This window comes from Pezoporus occidentalis, unplaced genomic scaffold (assembly GCF_034315485.1).
Source record: "Pezoporus occidentalis ecotype Australia unplaced genomic scaffold, CSIRO_AGI_Poc_V1 ctg117, whole genome shotgun sequence".
NCBI classification, from domain to species: domain Eukaryota; kingdom Metazoa; phylum Chordata; class Aves; order Psittaciformes; family Psittacidae; genus Pezoporus; species Pezoporus occidentalis.
In genome coordinates this window covers 7,419,809-7,447,206 of record NW_026912961.1, presented here as the reverse complement: position 1 = coordinate 7,447,206, position 27,398 = coordinate 7,419,809, and the positions used below count along the sequence as shown (strand labels likewise).

Sequence of the window (27,398 nt, the reverse complement as noted above, 5' to 3'; positions counted from 1 at the left end):
CTGTTTTGATTCATGAAGCTCCTGAACTGCAAATTGTTGGAGCAGCAATCCATGCTTTGTTTGTCTTTGTAATTTCAGGAGTACATTCATTGTTTGGTCAGTGGCTACTGAGTGAGACCAGCTTTTGTTCTGATCCGGTATTTTTCTCTTGTGCTCTTATTTCTACAGAGAACTCTAAACTAAAATCTGGAGTATTTTGTATTTGCAGAACTCATGGTTCGATCTTGTATCTTAGGCTTTTCCAGTGACTTGCCCAAAGACTGGATTTTGCACAGGAAATAATTTTCTTTCTCGGAGAAAGAAAAATATCAAAACCAGAATGTTTTATTTAATAGATACATTTTTTATCTTCAGCATGCAAGGAAATTTTCTTTTACCTATACTCTTAAGAAAAACAGCATCCTCTAATATAATGATCTACCTATACTGAAATACAAGTATTGAAAATCAGACACAAAAAGCTCCAGTTCTTGGTGGGCATTCTTTTCACACAGATTGCGTGTTCTTACTCCAGAAGCCTGTGAAAATGAGTCCTGTTATCTGCAAATCTAAACCCCATTCTGCAAAATGAACCTCTTGAGGAAGATTTACTTTAAGATAAAAAAGGATCCTTCTCATAATTTTCCCTGGTATTTTGAAAGCCAAGGTGCATTCACCAGCTTTGAAGAAATGAAGTTTTCCTCTGTGTTTCTTAGGTTGCTATGGGAACCAGATCACTTTTCACTCATTAATCAGGAGCACAACTGCCAGAATCACAATCTGTACCTGTGAGCTTGAGCCTGTTCACAGTGCTGCCCTTTTAGCTATTTCATAGGTTCCTTAAATCTTCTCCAAGTAAATTTTCTCTCACTCCCATTGCCTTATAGATGATCTTTCCCCATCTTACTCTGTGTAGTGGATCTTGTGGATTATTTGCCTATTATTTTAGTCTCACTTTCTGCCTTTCTAGATGTATGTTTGTACATAGACCTTGTAACCCAGACCAAACTAAATAGCTAAGCTCTGGATAACCTTCGTGAGTTGCTCAGGCTTTGACTTGCTAAAACAAAAAGCTACACTTGGACCTAAATACCTGTTTTGTAGGCAGGGGCACAGCTTTTAGGGGTTTCTCAGTGTTTGTCTTTTTTGTAGGGTACATTTGAAAGAGAAAAGCATGATGGCTATTCTGAACGTTCTTCACTTTGCATCATCACTAAGAAGCGCTCTATTCTCAGTGTTAACCTCTGAAAATAGTGCTGGTGCAAGTGTTGAAAAGCCATGAGCTATTCCCTGCAGAAACCTGGATGGGTCAAAATGTGATATACATGGTATTGTGCTACATGTTGATGAAGTAACCTCTGGGAAACCCTGAGGAGTGCTCATATCATAACATGTCACACTTTCTCAGGCTTGATAAGTGGAAGTGAATCTGCAAGTAGGTGAATAAGAATTGAATTGGGAGTATGTGGCTTCATGGGAGGACACTGGCAGGAAGGCAAATAAGTTGGGTGAATGCCTGGCTTTAACAATCCCTTCTGAGAGGAATATTTATCCTGTTGATTCCTATGGATTTACCAACGATCCTCAATGATCTCCTCAATGAACTAGGTGAACATACTTAGCATTATTGGTCAATGGTGTGGTAGTTTCTGCTTGTGAAATGCACATATGCAAGTCAGTAGAGATTGCATATAGGAGAAGTTTGTCACTTATCACCCTCATGAATAATCATATTCTGTGTGTGTTCACTATGAAGGGGTAATGCAAACTGTATTATTAGAAAGAGATAGACAGCTGATGGTGTCTGAGAAAACACATTGGTCCATGTGTTGTGTTATAGACATAGCAAATAACAGGATTGTTATGTTCTTCCATTGTATTGACTCTGAAATTCTCTTAGAATAATTACCTTCAGTGACTCAAATTCTGCAGGTTTTTTTTTTTTTTGTGGGTTATTTTTTGTTTCTTTTAATCCTGAGCATTGGCTTATAGTCAACGGCTTTCTAAAGAGGTAAGTTCAACTCAGAAACTTATTACAAGTTTAAGAATCTGGAGAAAATAGTATAGTGTTATTTTGAAGTGATCTAAATCTGTGAGTAAGTGAACTTACATTGAGAGGTGGAAGGTAGAAGCTACTATGGCACAAAGGAAAATCCTTCTCCTAATGATGTTGTTTCAGCAGAACTTTCTCTTTCAAAAGCTGCCTTTGTTGAGGCTACTGGATTTAATTTTACGGACTTCATGGTGTTTTCTGGTGCCCACGCCCACCAGAAGGCAAGTCATTAAAACTTAATCATGGCCTGATAGTCAGAGTGATGAAGACCTGCAGTTCCCATGGATTTATTTGCATCAAAGGGAGCAATAGGTCATTGCTATTCTAGAAAGTAGTCTCAGAGTGTCCAAAATTGGGTTATCAGTCCTGAGGTACCAAAGCCATAAAGATAATCTTGGAACTATGGACTTGAAATTTATTCAGCACACTTCCTTAGAGACTTTGTACAATTTTGTCTTTGTGTTTGCTTGCACAGAAGTAGGAATATATTTGAAGCTTGTAAGAATTAAGGATTAAACATGCATATTAAAGTCACCCTTAAGTCTTGCCTTGCCTTGGCTCTCACTTCAGATTTCAATGTCAGGGCAAGAGTTTGCCTTTCAGATCTCATGGGATGCCATGAGCTTGAGCATGCCATTTGGGCTTGTATGGCAGCAGGCAGTCAGATGCATTTAAGAGCATGTAGGCAAAAGAAGGTAGGGATACGAACGCTCCTGTGCATAGTCGTTGTTTTGACACTGTGTACACAAAGCCATAAATCCTTTAGGGATTAATGCTAAGGCCGCTTGTCTATTACATATCCCAGGATGTGAAAGTGTCTGCATGCAAAATGGTATCTGTGAGCATTAAAGGTTCTTTATTTCCCTAAAATATGAGCAGCCTTCAAATTAATGAAGTGAATCAGAAAGAAAAGTATCACACGAATTTAAAAGAAAGCATCATCTGTATTTAAACTACAAGGACTAGTGTATCCTTGATTAAGTCTTTCTGACAGTTCCCATCTTTGCATTTAGACATTCAGTGTTGATACAGTAAAGACATGTTGCCACACTGAAGCCCTAAAACAAAACTGAGTCGCAACTGGGAGGAAAACAGATTTTACTTCATTCCCGGAGCATCCCAGAAAATATTATGAATGCTGTCAATCTTCCACCTCAGTATCCTCATGCCTGGCGAGCAATAACCTGCAGTATTACTTACTGGGTATGTTTTACTTTTTTGTGTAAAATGTCTGACATGGGATGTAAAGTATCAAACCAATATAGAAGTATGATACCCATGTCTCAATCTTTCTGTAGTGTCACTACTCATCAAGAAGAGATATTTCCTATACAGTCTGCCTCCACTACTTGCTCTATTCTGCTGGCATCTGGCATCATGCCAAAAGAGAGTAAATCTTACTCATTTTCTTGCCTGCAGAAAGCAGGACAACATTGCCCACGGCTGCAGGCAGTGGTTTAGTCTATTCTTTGGTGCTCTGTGAAAAAAGTTTTTGGCCAAAAACTACCTGTCTTTCAGGCTAGTGGGAAAAAATGCAGATACATTCACAGACATATCTGTCCTTAAAATTAGATGTGTGTCTACAGAAAAGAAAAAAAATATCAATTAACCTCTGTAATTTCTAGATAGTAAGAGAACCACTTGCATTTTGGTGCTCCTAGTTTACAATGTAATGTCACTGTGGTCTAATATTCCTTTTTAAAATTCATATAGCTTCTATAAGTGGGCATGCATTCAGTATAAACTGAAGTTAAATATTTTTACCTCTTACAGTTTAAATCAAATGATCTCTAAGCACTTCAGAATGAGCAGGTGCCTGATGATTTTTTGTCTTAAGTAAGTCTTTTGCAGATATGCAAATATGCACAAAATATGTTTACATTTGTGTATGAAGAACTTTTGAGTATGTGAACTATGTAATTTTGGTTCCAAATGCTGTGCTTACCACATTTTACTTTGTCTCCACCCCCATTTTTTAAATAGAGCATTCCCCAAAGCTTTCTACTGCACTTCTAGTAGAAGTGTTCATAGTGTTGGAATGCTTTTCCTCCTCCTGCTCTACAGTTCTTATCTAGATTAAATTCCTCAGTGATGTTGGAAGGAAGATAAGACAGAGACTGCAAAATCATTTGCTTAATTTTAAAAAGAGTCCGTAGAAAAGCCATAAAGATGTGAAAATAAATGTATCAGATTCCGTATTTTATCACCTGGAAATTTTGCTCTTCGAAGTTACTTTTATTGCAATGCAGTTTACTTATAGCTTTCAAAATAATCCATTTCTTCTAAGAGACAGGTAGTTCAGCTGCTTTTTTAAAGAAGTCCTTAAATATATCAATTTTCTGATAAGACATGAGAAACCTATTACTCTGCTCATTTTATCTCTGAATTAAGTTATTGATATGCCCCAAAACTCATAAAATATTAAGAGTATAAATACAAGCAAACAACATCTCTACCTGAATCATTCTAAGTTTGAAGTTTATAGGTCATGCTTTACTTCAAGAGCACATAGTAATTTGCAAAAGCTGCTTGGGATCTTTCTTTTGGACCACTGCTGTGCTTCTGTTCCAAACAGAACTAGCATTAAACTAATCTGACTCTTAATAATATATGTATCGTAACCACAAAAGAGTTTCCTTTATATTATGCCCCTTACCAAGCTCTGGCATCTAAATACTTCTGACTTCACTCAGCAGCGAAAGTTAATTCAGTTTTTGTTTTAACTGCATCCATTCTGTTGATCTTTGAAGCTTTTGAAAAACCTATTTTAAATCAGAAATTTGATTGAAAGAGCCTGAGGGTAAATATGCAATGAATATTATGGATGATTAATATTTAGGAGATGAGTGATCTTCTGAGAACAAAGGTAAATGAGTACAAGCCCCGTTTTCCGTATGCCAGCTGCCGACAAACACTCTTGCAGTCTCCTTATTAAGCTCATTTATAAAGAAAATGAGCCTTTGAGTTGCTTGCAGTGACTGTTTTTAAGAGAATTTCCTATTTGTAGTGCATTTCACCCTAATTCAAAGCAATAATTGGCACTTAACAGTTGCCGAAGAGATGTAAAAAATTTTTCATGTTGTTTAAGGAACCGAAAATATTACTATAGAAAAGTAATATCCAGTAGCAGCAATAAAAATTGGCACTGAAATAGATTCTCTCCCTTAGCTTTCCTTCTTTTCACTCCCTACAAGCAAGCACATAGCTGGCATGACTCTAGATACCATGCCATACAAAAAAAGACCACGGTATAGTTGCAATCATGTTAAAAATTGGTACTTCTAGCTCTTCATTCAGCAATATTGAAAGCTCCAGGTATAGTCATAGAGAAAGGCATTAGGCTTAACTGCATTCATTTAGAATGGCTGGTCACCAGAGTCATAGGGCGTTTTATGATACAGCATATTAGATAGGATGACTGGTCAAAAGTAGTATAGGATGAATTCCTTTCAAAAGTTTGGTATGCATGAACATTTATGTCTTTTTTCCGAGGGAAAAATGCTGTTGACACAAAAGCAGAAAGTACATCAAAATGATTGTAAAGAGATGGGAATAAATTTTTTGTCTGTTTATTGATTTTTTTCTCATGGGGTATTTTCATAGTTTACTTTGACTTGAGTTCCTGCTATACACTCTCCTCTGAATGCATAGCAACATCCAGCCTCTGTGTACTGGTGTTAGTGCCTGTTACACTAGGCCCCAGGTGGAGCAAGTAGGAGAATTCAGTATGAACTCCTCTGTCTGTGGAAATTCTGTCTGAATTCAGAGAGGGGGTGTATACTCCTGGTACTCTCTAAGTTTTGAACTTCAAAAAATGATTTTGGAAACATAACAAGCTAAATCTGTTCCTTTCTTTTAACAAGTGGTACTTCCAGATAACTAACTATAGATCAGTGACCTGCTCTAGATTTGCTGCAAAAAATGTAAAGCTTAGGTTTATTAGGTACTCTCTGCTTTCTTAAGATTAAATTTGTCTAAGGGGTCATAAGTGAAGACTGCCTTTCTGATGGGTCACCCTCAGAATGAGAACCTCTTAGTCTTGAGGTACTTGTACTTCTGTCCATATAGCCAGAGGAAATAAAATTTTCTTTATGTAAACACAATGCAAATGATGAACTGCGATGTCTTTTGAATAGTTTTAATCCTCTGTCAAGGTGGGCTGTTGTGATACAGAATCAATCAAGTTCTGCAAGTTAAATGGCATTTGTTTGAAGACAACAAACTTTCTGTCAACATCATTTTATGTTGAGAAGGAACATTTTTTTTTTCAATCCCATATGAAAAAATGACTTGATGTTTTAGTGTTTCTTATAGGGCGGTAGCATTGCTATTGTGATGAGTTGCTCATGAATGAAATTTAAGATCTGTCCGTATGTCTATTTCCTTAAAGAAAATGTTCTTTCTTTAAAAAAAAAAAAAAAGTATGGGCTAATGATCTATTACCAGGTCTGAAAAAAATGAACATCTGTGATAAAGCTCTGCATCTGATAATAGCTTCAGAAAGGCGGCAAATCTCTCAGCCTGACTGTGACATTCAAACAGGAAAAAAAAGTACAGCAAAGATTAATGGATAAATTCATACAAAAAAAGAATTTGTATTTATGCTGGAGGTAGAATTTAGAAATGGTATTAAAAAATTAATATGCTGTGAAAAAATACAGTTTACTTAGTGAGAAAATGCAGCAATGACTAATGGCTCAGCAGCATACACATAGGTTCATGACCAGAGAGGAGGAGGAATAGTTTTTCCCTACCTTAGGTATAAGAATAAAGGCTCATAAAGGGAATATTTACCTAATTTGCATTTCTGGCATCCATCTGAACAAGGTATGCAATCTTCAGCGTCAGGATCTTCCACCTCACCTGTGTTTTACAAATCAACAGTTTGGGTTAATTCTAGGTAATAGAAGCCCAATACTTGGAAGCACTTAGCAAGGTTCGTGGAAATAAGCTTTATCCAAATCCAAAAAGGAGAAAGATTCACAGCAATTTCTTTTCTCATTTGTTCTGATGTAACCCCACTCAATTTGCAGAAAATATTCCTATTTTATATTAACATGGTATTAGAAGAGTATCGGAGCTGGAATTTAAGGACCTCAGGATCAGGTGTGATTGTATATTACAAAACAGGAACCAAGATGCTTAACCAGATTTCTGAAACAAATTAGAATATTTGTAAACTCCTACTGAAGGATGCTTACCTTCTCTACACCTATGCTTCTGACACATATTTTGAGTAAGGTAGTAGCCTCTGAAACATCTTTTGCAGTGGCTGGAGTTCAGGCATACCTCACAGTGGCTAAAGCAAGCCATGCAGATATGCTCTGAATGGTAGTGACCTGGAGGACAGCTCTCTCTGCACTCCCAGTGGTACAGAAAACGTTCGATCCCTCTTCTATCTGTGTGGCAAACAAATAGGAAAATGGTGTCAGCAACAGAGGAAAATTGGGCATAACAATCTTCTTAATGAAACGCCAGTGATGCAGCTGGTGAGAACTGATATTGGTCACTGCTAGATTTGCACAGGTTTAATACAGATGAACTAAAATATATAAAAGATTCAGGACTTCAGACCTTCCTCATTACTGGAGATACATGACATATAAAGATGTCATGCTAGTGGTTAATTACTGTTTATAGCCATCAATCTAAAAAGAACAAGAGTTTTCCATTACTGAGTTCCCTTGCAGTGGACGTATTTTATTGCATATGCCTATGTAGAATTTCCATTAAGAAAGCAAAGCTGTCCACTTCACCTGTGGAAAGGATCAGTCTTTTTCCACAGTAGATTAATCTCTAACATTCATCCTAGTCACAGCTAGACTCTGGAATCATTTAGATTTGAATATGAATAGCAAATGGGCATCATGTGCAAATGCTATCGGGAATTAGCATTCTCTAGTGCATGGAAAACTGAGAGTTCTCTTCCTCAGATCCTTCTGAATGAAACCGGTGAAAACGCCTATGACTCCACACACCATGTGCTGCAACATGGGAAGTTTTCTAACAGGTTACCCCATAGTATAAATGACATACATTACTGTGCTAAGTATGTTTGATTGCTTTACCTAAAAAGCAAGAATTTGCTTATGATAATTTGTTTTTGAAACAGCTGTAACAGAGAAGCAGCTATAATAGGGAATAATTGCTGCATCACAGCAGAAGTAGTCAGACTTGTTTCAATTTTCATGTGAAAATCCTTACGATGATCTTTTCTAGCTTCCTCAGGGTGTGACTCTTGTCAGTGTCTTCATTTCCTGATATACAGAAATACAGAAATTTATATTGCTGTCCAGTATATGGAGAGACTTGGGGAACAATTACACCAACTTTTGCCACATGCGGGACTTGAAGAATCATTTGAAACTCTCATCTACTGAGTCACGTTTCCAAAAATATAATCAAATTAATGCCACCTGTATTAGTGTTTTCTTGTAATCTAGACACTTATCAGAAAATAAACCCTGGGTCATTAATGACTAGGACTGAAATGGAGGTAGCAGCTGAAAGGAAAAAGGCTGTGGACTCATTGTGATTTCTCAGAAAAAGCTTACCAAAAATTCCTTTTTATTAAGTGAATTTAAAGTTAAACCTTAACTACTCATTTCCAGTAGCAATTCAGGCTAGCTACACATACTTGTATATAATATCTTCAAGTTCTTCATTTGTCAGATGTTACAGAGGCCGGAGGAAATAATTTTTAAAATGGAGGTTCAAGAGGAGAAGAGTTACTTTTCTGAACAACCAGAAATATAATTGTATTACCCTCTTAACCTAGGCTCTGTAAAAATGTGTCAAAAAGTATGAGTTTTTATGTGTGTCAGTGGTAAGCTTCTCTTTGCATGCCCCATTTTCCCAGCTGAAAGGACACAGCAGTCTGTGGTGGCTTGTTTCCTTGCCTTCTCCAGGCATTTTGGAAAGCACCCTGCTTGCTTGTGCCTTTTAGTGTAAGACATACTATGTAGAGGCTGAGGAAGGCATGTATGGAGCTTTGTTTTCCAGAGGCAGCCTCTGCAGGCTTTCTGTCCTTTTTTTTTTTTTTCTGTGCTACACTTTCTGTTAATACAGCTCCTATTCAAAATAGACCAAGGGAAATGCATAAAGATGCAAGGACAATGCAGAGTTGTGTTTTCTTGTACTTTTAAAAAGATGGAGTTCCAAATCTCTTCAGGATTAAAACAAGATTATGATGCAGATCAGTAGCAAAGGCACTGTTTATATTATTGGCTCTAACAATTGTGAGAGAAGAGGGAAAAGGGAACTTGGAGGCCAAGGAAGGGGAAAAGGCTCCATGAGGAAATCTTTCTTACCTGTTCCACAAGTGGTGCATTTGTTAGGTTCACTTCCACTGCAGTCCAGGCAGGTATGATGGCACAAATGACATTGTCCTTTGAATTCAAACTTTCCTCTGGGGCATTGCATAATGCAGCGACCATCATCAAAGACTCTTTTGAGGCAGAGAGGCATAATTACAGATTTAGCAACTACTTGTTCTTTAAGTTTAGTAGAAACTAACAAGAAACCCAAGATATTTTCCCTTCACTTTATTCTCAAAAACAATTTTCCTTATCTTATTTGTAGTATTTATTAAGCATAAAGTCAAACATATTTTGAACCTGGATCTTAGACTTCAGAGATTAGATTTTTCTGGGAAAAAAATCACCTTTTGATAGTGTACCTAAATGTCCTCTACCACAATCACTGCTGTCGTCACTTATGTCAGAAGGAAAAGAAGACTTAGGCTTTCTCTGTGAAGGAATGATTTGTCTGTTGAAGTTTTTTATTAGTTTTACTTTAAAGGTTTCCTGTGAACAGTGCTATGGCTTCAGTAAAACAACTTTGTACATGAAGTCAAACTTCTATCTGAATCTTGGCCTTTAGGAGCTGTATTATTTAGACTTTTATATCTGCAAACACTTAGGAGTTTTGCTGCTAGATGTTCTCTTTTTACTAGGTAATGAAATATTTGCTACAGAATCCTTTTGTCTGATGAAAATTTCTGGTCCATTTTTCACTGCTACTTAATGTCTATGGGTTTTAATCTGTTTGGAAGAAAATTAGAAAAGCATCACTGAAGATATGATTGTTAAAAGAATATAAAACAGCTTGCCTAGAATTTGACAATATTTTCTTCCATGTTTAACTATTTTGACCTGTCTGGTATCTGAGGACTTGGGAATCAATTTTTAGAGAAGCTGAGCACCAATCACGATCTTAGTACAGATTCCGAGACTATCAGCTTGTCTGTACACCGAGAGAACAGTAGGTATTCTATAACATTAAGATAGTGTATGCTTCCTTGGAGACAGGCAATGGCATTAGAAAATGCCTCCAATATGCCTTCATAAATTTGAATTGCTATAGTCATCATCAGATTTATTCTGAAAGAAGAGGAGAAAAATATCTGCAAAGTTTAAAATCAGTTTTGTCAAATATTTTTTGAAACTATTTAAAATTTATCATGATTGGAAAAGTCTAGCCTTATATGAAGCGTGAAAACAGAAGAATAGGCCATCATGTAAACAGCCTTCCTGAAGTACATTTAACAAAGAAAACTTGGGAATTGATTAAAAAGAATTGTGAGGCTCAAGGCAGGCTGCTGGAGGTAATCAGGGAGAAGCTTTTATGTGTATACAAAGTACTCAGCAAAGATGTATCTCTGCTCTGGAGTCTGACAGTAAGATTTCAGTAAGATTTTCTGATTTCACAGAAACCAACCTGCAACCTATGCAGGTTGGTTTCTGTGAAAATGGGACAATGTGGCCGAAGTACTGAAGGTAGCAGGGCTATGCTTATATAACATGCAAATATTACTGTGTTCTACTACCTGTTCTGACTGTAATGGTAGCCATCCTTGCAAACAGCTCACATAGGGGATAAATACATTTTTTTCTCTGGTTTCTTTTTTTTTTTTTTTCTTATAGTCCCTAATGGAAGACACCGGGAGTTCAGATCTTGTCACTAACCTTTGCAGCATAAACATACAGTAAATAGGTGGATGAGGAATTCTGTGAAAATCAGTTTGGACAAAATACTACAAATTCTACAATTTGATACAATTGTGGTAAAATTGCTACATACTAAATACAAAATACCACAATTCCATGTTTTTTTAAAAACAGGTAACTTCATTTTGTATTGCCAAAGAAGATGGTGTGACAGTGATTTTGAAATGAAATAAGGTGACATCTACTGCTGAGTTTTCACAAAGAATAGGGATTGTTCAGTGTTTTCATTTTCACTTTATTTTCAGTAATTCATCCCCCATGTCTTTTCATCGTTTTCAAAGAGGAAAGGCACTCCCCTATAGGAAAGCAGCACTGCTGATTTGTTTTATCTATTGGCCACTCTGTCTAAACCAGACACCACCTGAAGCTCTCAAGAGCAACAGGATTTAGGATTCTGTTTCAATTAAATAGGTCTATTTCAGGTACATAATGAATCATGTCCATTGGAAGGATGTACTCTTTTGCCTCTGGATGAGATTTTTCTTTGTTATTATTTCTTTTACTACTGGCCAAGCTAATATGACTTTTTCTAATAGCTTTTAAAATGTGCAAAGGAGCACAGAAAGCTTTTATAAACCTTAGATACCAAAATTGAAAACTGTCAGAGGATTTGTTATGGGAGAGGCAACATCACCCTTCCAAATGGTCAGAGACCTCATTGCTGCAAACATCTAAGCGGTTTTGCCTAATGATGTTGTTCTTTACCTTCTTTGTTTTGCAAATATCTCTCTGTAAAGCTCACAAAATAGGTTGCAAGGAAATACACACAATCTGATTTAAATGCAATTGTGAATCAGATAAATCCAGTCTGCAGCACAAAATTCTGTCCAGATTTCCTGTGCTAATGCCATTTCTGACACAATACACCTTAATTTAATAATGTTTTCTTAGTGATTAATTTTTTTGGACTCTATTGGTCCTGGTGTGTCTTTCATTTGCGTAGTCATGCCATAGATATCTGCAGGGTAAACTGCAGGATTGAGTGGGGATTTTTTTTCTATGCCTTACAGATTACTGATTCTGATTTCATACTGGTGTAAATATCAGCTGGCTACAATGAAATCCAGTACAAGAAAACCAGAGCTGTCAGTGTGAGAATAAAGATGATTGGTAGGACCTGAGTTTAAAACCAGCAGACTCCTGGATTAGGTGTGAGATGACCTAAACATAAGCCTCTGCTCTGCAGAGTCCTGCAGAAAACCTTCTTTCTATTTCTAGTCACATTTTATGGCAGGTTAGAAAAATCAACCTAACTTAAACTTCCTTTGTTAGAGAGCAAAGCTCTAGTGCTATAAATATCTTCTGAATTACGTGATTGCTAGCCTCTGTCCATATTCATGTCTTGTACCAAAATCGATACCTGTGTACAACTACAGATGCCCTAGACTCTAGCTGTTAAATATGTCACTGTTGTGATTCTAGCAATCATGATTTTGAGAGTTTGACAATGAAAGAAAGACTATTCTATGTATGAAAAGAAATCTTTCTGTACCTGTGGGAATCATCTGGCTAAATGTCAGCTGCACATGCAGTGAACTATCTTTTTCACATAATGCTTGTTTTCTCACTTGCTCTAGTTTTGTTTGCCCTAATCACTTCTTGCTTCTTCAATTGACTCCACAAGCTAGTGCTAAAGACCATACAGCCATTTCTCCAGATTGTGATGCCAGGTCTTTGTCCTACACTGTGCTGGGAGACAATTACCTTGTGAGTGGGCAGCTGATGCAGTTGTCTGGCTCAGGTCCAATGCACTTCTGACAGGATGCTTCACACAACTGACATTTTTGGGAATCATCAAGATACTCTCCTGGCAGAAAAAAAAATAGTTTACTTCAGATCAACATCTCACATAAAAAAAAAAAAAAAATAATTAAAAAAAAAGCAAGAATCCAGATTGGAAATTATAGTAAGTAAAAGGAATTAGAGCTGTTTGAATTACTGAAATGAGCACATTTCCCTGTAGTATCAGGAAAACAAGTGCTGGGTCTTTTGGTGAACCAGCATACTCAGAATTAGTAGTTTATAGTCCTTATTTACTTTCTTATTTATTTATTTACTTATATTTTCCATGTGACTCTGACAGAGTCATTCTTGTTCAGATTAATGCAGTTGTTTTGCATCAGTTCAAGTAATGGGAGACTTTAAGATTCACCATGCAGACTTATATCAAAACCAGTACTACCTAGGTGTATTTATTACCTAATGTCCTTTGGTGGAGCTGCAACATGCTCCTGATGGCAAACTGCAGCATAAAGAGTGGGCTTTCATGGGTGTGGGGTATGCTATGTGAAGGGAAAGGACAGCTTCAGTTAGTCAGAGGCATGTTGGTGTTTCCCAAACCTCCAGCTATAGCATCTCTTATCCTCCAAGGTTGCTGCTGGAAGACTCCACAGTTAAAAAACTTAGGGTCTTGTTTAGGCTGAATGAAAATTTTGAGCCCAAGTGCCTGTTTGGACTTGAAAAATATATGACTTGTTACCTTAAAACTGAGATAAGGATATAAATACTTCCAGTACTAAATACTGTGGCACCAAAGAGCAAAGTTTTCTTCATTATTCACTAAATATTAATTAAACTATTGGTAGAAACAAGTAAGCTATATGCTTCATAACTCTCAGAGCAGAAGTATTAATTAGGTAACTAGCATGAATACTATATCTGTGTGCAGCATTATGTGGAGACAGTAGATTGGTTTATCATGCAGTTTTACAAAGCTCAAGTTTTTTTTTAATGTCAATTTATTATGGGAAAGTTTATTCTGAGTGTCTATATTTGAAAGAATTGGCTGTTCCTTCATTCATAACTAATGGAAGAGGTTGGGCAGATACTGCTATATAATAAATATAAACAAATATCCATAAACCCTGAAGTCTGTATGGATACTTCAGTATGGAGAAACTCTTTCCACTTACTTACATTGCTGGAGGGAAACCAGATTTGGCAAATGTGGTGAGCTTTAAGAGTCAAAATACAAATGTGGAATGACTTGGTTTTGGCTTTCAGTTACAATGAGTTCCTTACATTGAAGAGCAAATGCACTGTATAAGCAACTACTGCTGTAAGTGTAAAATGATGTAGGAAAGAAACATTCTCTAAAATACAGCAATTTACATTCTCTGTCCTTTGAGTTTTCTACACCTTATCAATCTGTATTAAAAAATTTTACAATAGTTGAAATCTCTGTTATGAGATGTAACTTAGGATAGTACTTATGCTTATGTAACCTAGGATAGTACTTATGTATGATAGTACAAGGGGATGGGAACAGTATAAAGGCATACCAACTGGAACATCCAGCCAACAGTGGGAGAAAGCTGAGGTACACAAAATGTAGGTATAGATACAATTTTCATTTTGTAAAGGCTGTTAGTCTCCCGAAGAAAGGGAAAACGTAAAATGCAAGCCAAAAGCCAGTGACAGAGCCACATAAAACACAAAGACAGCGCTCCTCAGAAGCTGCTCTGGGATTAGTGGTCACTGGGAAGAAGCTCAGAACCAGGAGCAAATGAACAGTCTCTTGCGATCGGGGAAACAAGTATGTGTAAGCATACACACTCACACATTTTTATTGTTCTCATTATCCAGAAAGCATTCAGTATATGTATGTATTTACACGCATTTATGTAATCCCACACATGCCCATATAGGCAAAACCTTGAGTTGCGTATTGTCATATGCATAATGACGTATGCAGATTGACATAATTCAATGGAAGTGGTGTAGCTTTTAGGCAGTGCAGGACTGTATCTTGTATGGTAGATTACTTCATAAATGACTGATTATAAAAACGTTATGAATTGTACAGCTGTTTGACATAGAACTCAGCAGGATTTTGAATTTATCCAGATATTACTGAGATAAAATGTTGTATTGATGAATAACTGTCACAATACAGAATATTTACAATTCTCACTTACTAGGAAAAAAAGACTGTGGCCTGCTGCCTGGTAGATCATCAGGCCATTGACAGATTTGTTTAATGTAGATCTCTTGAGCCTTTGCAATACATATTCAGAGGGTATAACATGGAATGCCATGAGATTTTAAAATATAATTTAATACATATATATACACATATGTATTTGGACAATACACAGCCATGAAAAAATGCAGTATCTGGAGTGTCTTCCTATTACAGGTCTTATGGCTTTGTGCTTTATTCTGCTGGCTTTACATCATGAGGGCAACGTTATTAAATAAAGGCTTATAGAATCATAGAATAGTTAGGGTTGGAAAGGACCTTAAGATCATCAAGTTCCAACCCCCCTGCCATGGCCAGGGACACCTCACACTAAACCATATCACCCAAGGCCTCATCCAACCTGGTCTTGAACACTGCCAGGGATGGAGCATTCACAGCTTCCCTGGGAAACCCATTCCAGTGCCTCACCACCCTAACAGGAAAGAATTTCCTTCTTATATCCAATCTAAACTTCCCTTGTTTGAGTTTTCACCCATTACCCCTTGCCCTATCACTACAGTCCCTAATGAAGAGTCCCTCCCCAGCATCCCTATAGGCCCCCTTCAGATACTGGAAGGCTGCTATGAGGTCTCCACGCAGCCTTCTCTTCTCCAGGCTGAACAGCCCCAACTTTCTCAGCCTATCTTCATAGGGGAGGTGCTCCAGTCCCCTGATCATCCTCGTGGCCCTTCTCTGGACTTGTTCCAACAGTTCCATGTCCTTTTTATGTTGAGGACACCAGAACTGCACACAATACTCCAGGTGAGGTCTCACAAGAGCAGAGTAGAGAGGCAGGGTCACCTCCTTCGACCTGCTGGTCACGCTCCTTTTGATGCAGCCCAGGATACGGTTGGCTTTCCTCTGATGTTGTTTTGTGGTACATATTAGAAAACTTTTTGTTTCTGCAGTCCTTCCCTTTATTTGCCCTCACTGCCTCTGCTTATCCATCAGACCTGAGCTACTAATTCATACACCTCGGCTATGCCAAATCAAATCCTTCCCACATGGTAGAAGTGCTTAGTTTTAAAAGGTTTTTATTATTTCTTTGTTATGCCTTTCATTGGAAGTGCTGTAATTCATTTCAGCTGGGCTGGAGCAGCGCCAGGAAGACCAGTCTTCTGCTTACTTTATCCTCCAAGCTGAAGCATTTTAAAGCATACTATTATAAGAATGTGCACCAGAAAATACTTACATATCAGGCTGTCTGAACTGCAAGTCACACCTAAAACTCTAACTCTGCCACTAAATATTAACAAAATAGTTTTTAGTGTATATTCATGGAGTTCACACTGAAAAGCAACTTTAAAGAAGACTTTTAAAGTATTCCACATTAGTTTAACTGTTTGCTGTAATTCCTTGTGGGCAAAATATTTCTTTACAAATCTTGCTAGACAAATGCTAGTTACCAAAGCCTCAACTTTTCTTTTTTTTTTTCTTTTTTTTTTTTTTAATCTGTATTTAGATCTGTTGTCTGTCCAACATACGTATGGGGGGAATGCTCTAAGCAATTTGTCTCAGCTATGCCTTCAATCAGACAATGCTGTCATGTCATGATCCTCCCATATTTAACCTTCATTTATATCTCAATCCTGTTACCTTGCTACCTTTTTTAAACAAACCCCAAACAAACAGGAACTGAAGGTATTACAGAAATACGGCCATGTTAACAGACATAATGCCTCATAATGGGAAGACTTTAATGTAAAATTTTTAATGTCTCTCTTTGGAAATGTCTTTAGCTGTATATGAGAACTGCACACTTTGGCTTAGTTCCTATCACTTCATAGGATGCATTTTAAAATGAGGTAAGGACTATTAAATCCCATCAAGAAGGAAGAAAAACTGAATTGCAGTGAGATTGACAAGTTAGGGTGTCATAGCAAACTAGAACTGTAGTCTGAGTCCCAGACTAAAGCACGGTCATAATTGCCAGGCCATTGCTATGTCCTTGCGTAAGTAACATTAAGTGTACAGCTTAACTATTTTTAGTTAACTATTTCTCTCCTGCTTTCCAAAAGCTGTGCCATTCATTGACAGCACACGGTATTTCAGGAAACCAGTTGGATGAGGGTGTGAATATCCTTCTAAGTTATGAATGGAGATACATGGTTTTGTGTGCTGGCAGTCATAAACAAATCTTTCTTTTGTAGCCCTCCCATGAGACTTAGTCACTGCAAGTCATGTGTTACTTCCCCATTTTTCTTAATCAAAACATCACATTATCGAATTTAAAAATGTTCATTGCTTATCTTCTATAGCACTGCCCCAGTGGCTTTTCTTCATTGTCAATGAAAAAATGACCTTATTTCTTCCCTTTTGCTCATTTACTTTCATGGGAACCTGATATGGATTTTGTACTTGGGCTTTTGTATGTGTAATCCATAGGTTACAAAAGTTTTACAGAGCAGATAAAGAAACATTGATCAGAACTGTTTTTCATCAATAAGCAGTGAGGACTGAAAGGATTTAGTCTTGAAGAGCTCTATGCTTTTTGCATGTTTGGCCTTTATACATCTTGTTTTGGCTGGCTTGTGGGATCAGCCCCTTGAGTTTTGCTGAAGAAATATTTATCCATAACGCTTAAGGCCATACAGACTAACCTGCGTATAACAAGCCATTAAAGTTCACCCTGAGGATTCCTCTTGAAGTTGCTTCTTTTTATAGCCCAAAACTTTAATGTTTGATAGATTACAGCTCCCTGAAATAATCTTGTCTCAATTTTAAAAATGTTAGGATATTTTATTTCCCCCCAAATTTTGGGCAGTCATACAAGATTTGATCCTGGTTTCCAATTATTTGTCTAGCTTCAGCTTTCATTCTCCTGCTAATTATTCTTCTCCACTCAGTCATTTTACACATTGACCAAATTTCTGCCTTCCTATCTGGATGCGCAGAAGGGATAAAGAAGATACCCTTCATGAGCAAAACTTTGGGGTGTAAAATTTGAGGTGATGAGAGGGATTCAGTCTTCTTTTCAAAAGTGCTTTGGGCAGTGACAAACCTGAAGGCTGAAATTAGGATGTTGGCTCCCAAGTCACCGAATCTCCCCCTTTTGCCAAGGGATAAGGCAGAAACTTGAAAAGGGCTGAGCATCTCTTCCCTCAACAGTAGTGTGTAGGGCTGAGTGTGATATAATGATTTTAGGATGAAAGACCCTTTTGTTGCAGGATTAGCTGAGATCACACAGAGCCTCAGGTTAGCTTTGATTGTGACAGGCAGGAGAGAGGCAACTGCCTTTATCAACCACACTATCTTACACAACCCTCTATTCTTTCCCCTGCAGAATAAAAATATTTACATTAGCCAAAGCTGGCTTTTTTGCTGACACAAAGGGATTTTCTCCCCCTGTTTATTCTGTGTATTTCTTTCTTCATTTCTATGTAGTATTTATACAATGGTTGTTTCAGAAACTCACTGAAGTAAGAGCCCTCAGGGGTACTGAGTGGGCACAAATAGACTCCAGAAAAACATTTTTTTAGCATTTAAAAAATCAGCTTTAAACCTCCATTTGTACTATTATTATTTTTTTAATATTTTAAAAATAACTTTAAAACCTCTGTAGGTACTAATGATGTGGATGCCTGGAAGTAAAAGCTGTCTGGGATCAGGGTTTTTCCCTGGCCTGTGTGAACACAAAGGTTGGTCCCTGGCAAGGTTTTCAGCTCGTCACCTGGGGCCTGAAATTTGACAGCATTTCCATGGGAAAGTAGGAAAGGAAATGGAGCAATCCTGAGCTGTATTGCTAACACTGTTCTGTACCCTTCTCACTTCTAGGAGTTGGAAGTACCGTGGCAGTTTCAAAATTTTAGTCTGACAATGGAAAAAATGTGCTTAGCCTCTCCATTCCTGAAGCTTCCCAACTGGAATTCTCCCTGTCTGATCTTGTAAAGCTTCAAATTTCTTGTGAAGCTCAGTGGCTGGGAATTTCCTAAAGGGCAGTGGAATGGAGACACCTGAACCTCATTGAAAATATCTCGTCGTGCTGATAGTAGTGCTTTGGTACCAGGTAGCTTCCTGTGAAATATGCAAAAGAAAGGTGGAAGCTGACTGTATACATTGAGTAAAGCTGGTGTTATTAGCGCTTGGAGTACATTAAAGATAGAATATTTCAATGCTGGAGGAAGACACGTCATAATCCAGTGGCAACCAAGGTAGCATGGTGTCTCTCTCCTGTGTTTTACAGCTGGAAGTCTGTAATTTGTATACACAGAGCCTTTCCCTGTTGATGGGACTTCTGCAGTTTGATTTGGGTAGACCTAAACCTGAAATGGGAAGAACTGGATGTCTCAGGGCAGTGTTTCAGTGGTGTTATCTGTCTTAAACAGAGAAACCCCTGCACATATTTTTTGTGCTGGAGATCCCCAACTTAATCAGGATGCTAAAACATATCTGCTGATCTACCGATTACTGGGCAGATTTCAGCAGGCAAAGTATAGCCCCAAAAGGATAAAACAACATAGATTCATACTGCTAATCAAATGCAATTTCTGTTTAGTTTGTGGAGACGAACATTTGACTGAAAGAAATCTGCCAAAAAGACACAAGCTTATCTTCTTGGAAGTAAGAAGCAGAAAAAAATAAGTCTTTAAATGAGAGATATAATGGGTTAAATTTGTGTTCCTATCTGTAACTCTTCGGCTAACTTGATACACTTATGCTGGTGATTTTTCCTTGCTTAAAATACTCCCTGGCTCGTCTTCACTATAAGTATTTCAGGAATAGTCAAGGTAACCTCTTGTCCTGGGTTCAGCACTAAACCATGACACCTCTTTTCATGATTACCCTGCAAAGCACTGTCTGGGTTGTTCCCTTTAACAATCATGTGTTCCACACTGAAGGTGTAGAAATAGGAAATGATACATAAATTCACATATGGCTACAGAGAGGCTTTGTGACACTATTTGGCTACGTGAGCTCTTTGAGCCCTCATTTTATCATTATGGGAGGCTGTGCTGAGGGCAGACCCCATAATAGCACCATTTACACAACTGCAGTTCAGTATGGCCCTGCTCTTGGAGTAAGAAAAGGGGATACTTCATTTTGGGATGAATATTTGAGTTATTAATGTCTTTTGATAAAGTGGCATTGCACAGAATGGCCACATTACCATGTTCACAAGCACCATGGCTAGCAGCAATTGTGATCCATGGGGACAGGCAACCAGGTGTTAGACTTTCTTTCTAATCCACATCTCAAAGAACATCTGCAGGCATCAGGAGGAGGGCAGTGGGCAGGCCAAGGACAATCGAAAATAGGAAAGATATGCAGCATTATCCTAATTATAACTAAATCACATTAGTCATGCTCCAGTAAACATTCATTGGTATTACTGATTTTGCATGATGGAACCATTAATTCTCCTTGGGTAAATAAATATTCACTGCCTGTCAATGTTGTAGCTTCTCTGCCAATAGGCTGATGGGAAAAATGAGTACTTCATCAGCTCACTGCGTAACACCATAAAGCAAAGATGTCTACTGTTTTGTGACAGGACAAGACTTTTTGCTTTGAGAAGTGATGTTGTTTTCCCAGAAGACCTTCAACAAATCCATCCCCCAAATGCTGAGAAACACTGATAAATAAATGATTATACAAGCGGCATTCTTCTAAGCTGTGCTTTGCCCATCTTTGGCAGCAAACTCATGATCTGCTCATAAAAAAAAAGAGATGTAAAAAATCCCAGCCTTTGGTGTGGCACTGAGAGGCTGCATTGTTGCTTACCGGAATTACTTTTTTTAAATGCTCACAGCCTTCTCACCACTATAAGCTCTCCCTTGACCACATTTCTCACGCTAGAAGTGAGAATTGGCTCCATTTTTATGCAACAAACATTGCTTTGTAATCCCGAAAGAAAGTCCTTCCAGAATTGTTTCATAGTGAATGTGGCTATTAAAATACAATTCTGTGGTGGTGTCTGCAACCCTTGCATAGCAGGTGAATGTTACTCTGGCAATCTCTCTGGCTTTATCCTGAGGATTTCAGTACATTTTCCCTAGTGAGACCCAATGTTACTGTGCTCTGAGACTTCACAGGAATGTCCCAGGACTTTAACAGATCTGAATACTGTTTACTCATCAGTGTGGAACCAGTGGTGGAAATGCAGCTGTTGGTTGCACTTAGGACTGGTTGGTTGCAATTCTAAGGTTCAGAGCCTTATGCTGTTCTCACAGACACTGTGTTGCTACCCACAGCTCTTTAGTCCTTCTAATGAGGAGGATTTAAGCCCCAATACACTCTCGTGACAGGTGGTAGTAAATAATCAGATAACCAATTTCATAAAAAATTGAACTCTCCCAAGATAGTTTAACTAAACCAAACAGAAATCAGTTTTTCCCCTAAACAAAATCTTCATAAAAAATACATTTTCAACCTTTTTTCCTCCATACATTGAAACTGCACATTCTGAAGAAGCTTGTGCAAGTTGCTGGTGTAAGTTTCTTTTTGATGAAAACTTGACTAGAATTTTTCTTTGTATGCTGTAAAACCTTTTAATGCTTTTAAAAAAATACTATGCACAAACAACTAATGGCAGAACTTTTCCTGATTCATTCTGTACCAATGACATGAGTATCACATACCCAAGATAAATATAAGGCATGGTAATGGATCACAGACAAGTTATTGTTCCGCAAGTTGTACTGCAAATTGAAAGCTTTGACTCATACAAGCAGTCACTTTAATGTCTTTACAGGAAACTTGAATTTATAACAGGCCTTCTTACAGTCATTCAGTTTATTAAAAAGTTTCATTAAAAAGCAGCAGATAGTTACCTAAAGTGACCACTAATACAGATGCTTTCTCTGGTTGTGATATGAGTATTAAGATTAACTTGGTCATCGCCAGTTACAAGTCGTATTTAGTGAAGGGTGAAATTGCTGTACTTAGCTCTAGTATCTCTGTCTATAGTCTTACGGTCTTCAAGGTTCATACAGTCATTACTTGACAATGTCGAACAAGCAGAAGCCCTATTACACAATATAGTCAGTAGCAGGGGGTGCCCAGAATTTCACAGGATGGTGGAAAGCTGCAATCCCAACAGAGACTGGGGTAGTCTGTAAGGTTTCATATGAAAATCTTAATTAGAAAACTGTGTTCTTCAGAGAGGGGGAGCTTGCAAAGCCTCCCCAGAAAGACGCAGGATGTGCCAGTGTAGATTGGTGTGTGGGCAGGCAGGGTCTAAGCAAAGAGCTACAGAAGCTGCTGGTCAGAAGCATAACGTTTCCATCAACATATCTTGGCAGGTGTCAGATTTGCTGGTCCCACAACACTGGTGTGTGGCTGAGCTGGAGAGCTGCAGCTAGAAAGGGAGTAAAACTGTAATCCTATCACAGAAAAGGAAACACTTGTATTATAAAATGATGCCGTCATACACCAGGCTTCTGCAGGATGTTCTGAAAGTCTGGGGCATGCTAATTTTTTTTTTTTTTTCTAGTTAAAAATAGTGTTAGCACATGTATGAGATTTCTTTTTTTTTTATCAAACCTGTCATTGTCTTTGAGACTTTGAGGAAAGAAGAGGTCTAGTTGCTGTCTAGTTTTCATTTAGATTTAGAATTCCACAAGGATTTTCCTAAGCATACGTGAACTGGAAAATACTTTACCATGGACGTGACATGTCTCTACTAGAAGAGCATCTTCAATCTGTCACTGCTTTTTGATTTGTGACATAACTACAGCAGAAATCAATTAACAGATCTGGACTGACGCCATCCATGGTCCTTTCAGAGATGGAGAAAAGTACCTCGTTTATACTTCGCAGATTCTGAACTTCTTAAAAAGATAACTCTTTTGCATGCCAACAACAGTGTCAAATACTGAACTACTCACCACTGAATTAGAGAGATCGATCACCTAAGAAAACTCTGCAGCTGGGAACAAACTAACTTCCTTCAATTGCAATGCTGTTGCTGCAGTGATCCTCTTGAACAAGGACTAACTATAGTGCTTCTTACAAATTCTGCTTGCATCTGGCCACTGCTATTAAGGCATCATAAATAAAAATGATCAAAGAGTCTGAGCTGACACCAGGAAGTGCTGGTTATCAGTCTAAAACTCAGTTCTATGCTTACATGTCTAAGAGACTTCACAGCTCATTTATGGATACACCCTGTAGAGCACACTTCTTTGGCCAGAGCTATAACAAGCTCTTTGTCTGTTTCTTACTCAAAGAAGATGAAATCTTGTCTATCAAGGACACCATGATTCATTGAATTTCTCATAAGGGTTGAAAGATAAAGGCGGAGTGTGAGCTGAAAGAAGCCTTTCTATTGTATTGGTGTAAGGGTTAGGCCAAGCTTTCTTTGCAGGTGTAGTCTCACCAAACAGCTGCCAAGAATGTGCCATCCCACCTTATTCCCAGGATTGACAAGGAAAATGAGAATGACCTAATGCCTTGTTTTGGAACCAATGGGGACAATAAGATGTTTAAAGCTGAAAGATGTTTTCTTTCAGAAAATTCTTTATACGGCCTCAGTGAACCTCCTCAAAACATCATCTGAATATATGACTTTTGGGGTAAATTGCCACTTTGGTCTCCACTCAGGTCATGGGAGGAAGTGGGAAATGAATGTGAGCATCAGCTAATGCTGATGGAGGATCTCACTCTGGGGTCACAGATGAGTCTACATGGAGCCCTTTTTGATCTAGTGGCCAGGACAGACATCCTGCTGTTCTCAAGTGGCAGCCCGGGGTTGTGATCTGAGGTATACTCGACATGAGTACTGGCACATGAACAGACATCAATATCCCACTGTGTAAATGACCATGTATGACGGCAAAGATGAAACCTTCCTCCTAAGCTGTCTGAGCCAACAGGGAGTTACACATTTCACTTTTTAACACTAAGCATGCAAGAGATTAGACTCATCACAAAGTCTTATAGGTCAGAGGAAGCCGACGTCACCTGCTTGGGTTCAGACGTGGCTGTATTGCTACTACACTAAAGATGTCCTCCACAAAACCCAGACATTTGTGCAATCATAAATCCATCACATAAAAAAAAAATCCACAATAAAATTAAACACCCTTACCCTCCCAATTTGTTTCAATGAATTGCATATAGTGATGTATACCGTAAAGCTACCTGTGCCCTTCAATAAAGGCATTTTACATATGGTTTATCAACATGTTTTTCCAGACCAAAAGAACAGGAATTTAGGTTAATTTAATAGAAAAAATAAAATATGGAATAACATTGATTTTGGCCAATATCAATTACAACAGAACTACCCTATTTTACAAATAACAACTGATCATTTTACACATGTACAGTATTTTTCAGTGAAAATGAATTTGGATATAACAATGTGTCAGTTTTTTTAAAGAAAACAAAGTTTTTAATTTCTTCTCTATAGTAGTGTTAGAGACATTTGTAAGTATCCAAACAAATTCTTTACAATCCATTACATAATTAAATCTCAATTATGAATATATATTTATATATAATATATATAATATTAACTTAAACTTTGAAAGCATTATGTTCTAGTTAAACACGTTATACTGAGAAATGAGGCAGTACCAGACTAGTAGGTAAACTAGCACAAGTTGAATTCGTTCAGATTTGAATGTTTATCAGGAATTTTGTAACGGGCACCAAAGGAGGCTGGCTGGTCCCCTGTCATACCAAACCAAGTTGTAATAGTTTATCTGCTCTCTGCTAAAGGTGGCACATTATCTCTATAGATTTGTATTGATTTGTTTGTAAAACTTCCACAGTCAGTTTTGATCCCCTTTATTTTCTAACATTTACATACTTAAAGGCCTTGCAATCCATTTTCTATTTATGTGTCCTGGAAAGAATTTGAAAAAGACACTTTGTATATTTTAAGCTTTATCCCCTGAAAACTGTATCTTCGCAATTAAATTTTATGTTTTTTTTTCCTAAATGACTGTCTTTTGAACACTATGCTAAGTTAAGCTGAAGATATATTAAACAGAAATTTGTACTGTCAGCCGTGTGCCTAGGTAAAGAGAGAAAGGCGGGAGCCAACTCTCTCACCACCCAGGATGGTTTTACAGCGAGGTAACTCCACTGGCCTCACCAAGAGTATTCTTGCTAAAATTTCTATTGTGAGCAGTTAAAAGCAGATTCAGGCTTATCACGACACAACCGTTACGCCAAAAGAATCACTCATTTATTGCCCTATATGTAATTATTCCTGGAGATGTATTTGGCACAATTATAAATCCAGTCCTGTAAACACATCCTGTCACAAATAGTCACACTGGCATTTACATATGGGCACTATGAAATAGCTCCACATATCTGTATGATAATATCCCCTTTTTTTATGAAAGTTACAAGACAACAATAATTTATGAGTACTTCTTACATGTTAGCAATGTTTTCTGACTTCCGAGAGTATACATTACTCTTGCTTATGCAAACCAAAAGAAGTAGTGTCTTTTGAATTTGTTCACTACAGGAACAACTTCTTTTTTTTTTTTTTTTTTTTAAAGTTTATTTGAAATAGCTTTGACAATTTAAAAAAATAAAATAAAAATCCTAGCATATCTGTTAATAAGCTAGCTGTCTAAAAATGAAATCTATATGACCAAAACCACATTTTGGGCGAACATATATACATACTGCATGTGATACAAAAACCAGCACACAGCGGAGGAAGTAAGAAAAGACGTGTGCAGAAATGTTTACTTTCATTTCTTTAAATACTGTTACAAAAGGGGCAGAACTTAGTCCTGCAGCTAATGATGTTTTTGATCCCCTCAGGAACTCAAGTTCCCCCTGTCAATACACACAGCACAAAAAAGACTAATGCATACATTTTTCTATAGTTTAGTTTTAATCCATGTAAACTTGTGTTGTATTCTTAAAACACTCTTTAAACATCTCAAGGGGAAAGAAGCAGGAAAAAAGGGAAGAAAAAGGACCTTCAAAAAACAGGAATAATCCCAAGGTTGACAGGAAATCAAATCATGGGTTAAAATGTTAATTTTGGCATCAAATGCTTTGGTCACACAATACTGACTCTGTGATTCTGGATGCTCAGCTCTAGACACCCAGTTATGAAAGGTAGGCGTGTTGTAGTTTTTCCATTTAAGTTCCAACAAACAGTTCACCATCTCCCCAGACAAAGAGGCAGGGAGAGAGAGAGGTGGCTTTTTTTTTCTTTTTTTCTTTTTTCCTTTTTCAATAATACAGATTAATCTATAAGTCTACAGGAGCAGGAGGATGCTGGGAGGTGTCAGTTCACCCCTTGTGCGTACATGTTCTGCAACATAACTGCTGAAGCACTTTCCGCTGGCAGAGATTGTTCTTTTTCACCAGCATACAGAATCCTCCCTCGGCCCAGGACTCTTCCGTGGCTTCCAGGAGGCAGCAGCAAGAGAAGAAGGGGAGGTTGAAGGTTTGGAGAGCATGGCGTGTACAACGGAGGAAGGTTTAATTGGTCAGACAGGCAGATTTGGTTGAAGAGACCATTCAGGAGCAGGTAGCAAGTAGGAAATTTGGTCCATCAAAAGGAATTTCAGTCAACAGCATTTTTTTATTTTATTTTTTTCAGGAAGAGATATTGTGTAGTCCGAGAGGGAATGATTGGTATCCATTTGTGAAAAGGAAAAAAAGATTAGAAAGAGAATAATTAGAAAACAGTGATATTTACAGCAAAGAAATTTGTTCTTAATTGTTATGAATGAAAAGAATAAAACAGTCAAACCAAGAAAAAAGAATAAAACTTTTTCAACAGAAATGAAATTCCTATAGTGTTAGTGAGACTAGTAACCAGTGCTCTATTGTCATCTTCATAAAGAAATGAGGCCCTCTGTGCTTTGTAAATTAACAGAAAACATTCTTCCGAACTTTCCTTGCCTATCTTAGTCTATTGAGAACATGTGCTGTATGGTGGGATCCTGTGCAGTGCATTGCAAATGCCTGAAGGCCCACACACTGGTCTTTCCCTTTCATGGCAGCTGCACTTGAAGAATCAGAGAGACCATGGTGAGATATGGTGTCCCCAGTTGTGGGCAACTACATTTGTATCTGACTGAACTTGAAAGTGTACAAATGAGGACAGATTTATCCAGCCATATTAAAAGACCAAACTGGTACACCAAATATCTGCACTGCAGAATTCGATTGAGATGGTGGTTAGTCAAAACTCATAGCGTTACACTTCCTCTTCATTTATCCATCTGTATCTCACTTTCTCTGGACTTGCTCTAGATTACAATGACGTGAAAAGGCCTCATGACCAGTACCTATAATGTAAGTTTATGAAAGACAGGATACTTGTCAAAGTTTGAGGGCCTGAATTCCAGCAGGAGCTGTAAAGGTCCATGGAAACAAGACTCGGACCTGCAGCCTTTTTTTTTTTTTTTTTTTAATGCCTTTGGTAAAATTCTTACTAAAGCCAGCAGAAATGAGCTGGAGCCAAGAG

At 37.7% G+C, this 27,398-nt stretch overlaps 1 protein-coding gene across 3 annotated transcripts in view; it reads right to left on the bottom strand.

The window, feature by feature from the left end:
• The window catches only part of PCSK5 (proprotein convertase subtilisin/kexin type 5), a 260,279-nt gene that overhangs the window by 39,034 nt on the left and 193,847 nt on the right, over positions 1–27,398 (bottom strand). For 2 of the 3 annotated variants that reach the window (XM_062641593.1, XM_062641602.1), the window contains exons 21-24: positions 12,745–12,847; positions 9,343–9,479; positions 7,234–7,431; positions 6,827–6,895 (exon numbers count right to left, since the gene is read on the bottom strand). In XM_062641593.1, the coding sequence (XP_062497577.1) occupies positions 6,827–6,895; positions 7,234–7,431; positions 9,343–9,479; positions 12,745–12,847 (507 nt within the window). Of the gene's footprint in view, positions 1–6,826; positions 6,896–7,233; positions 7,432–9,342; positions 9,480–12,744; positions 12,848–25,786; positions 26,329–27,398 lie in introns of those variants that run through there. The other variant, XM_062641612.1, reaches the window with a different exon arrangement.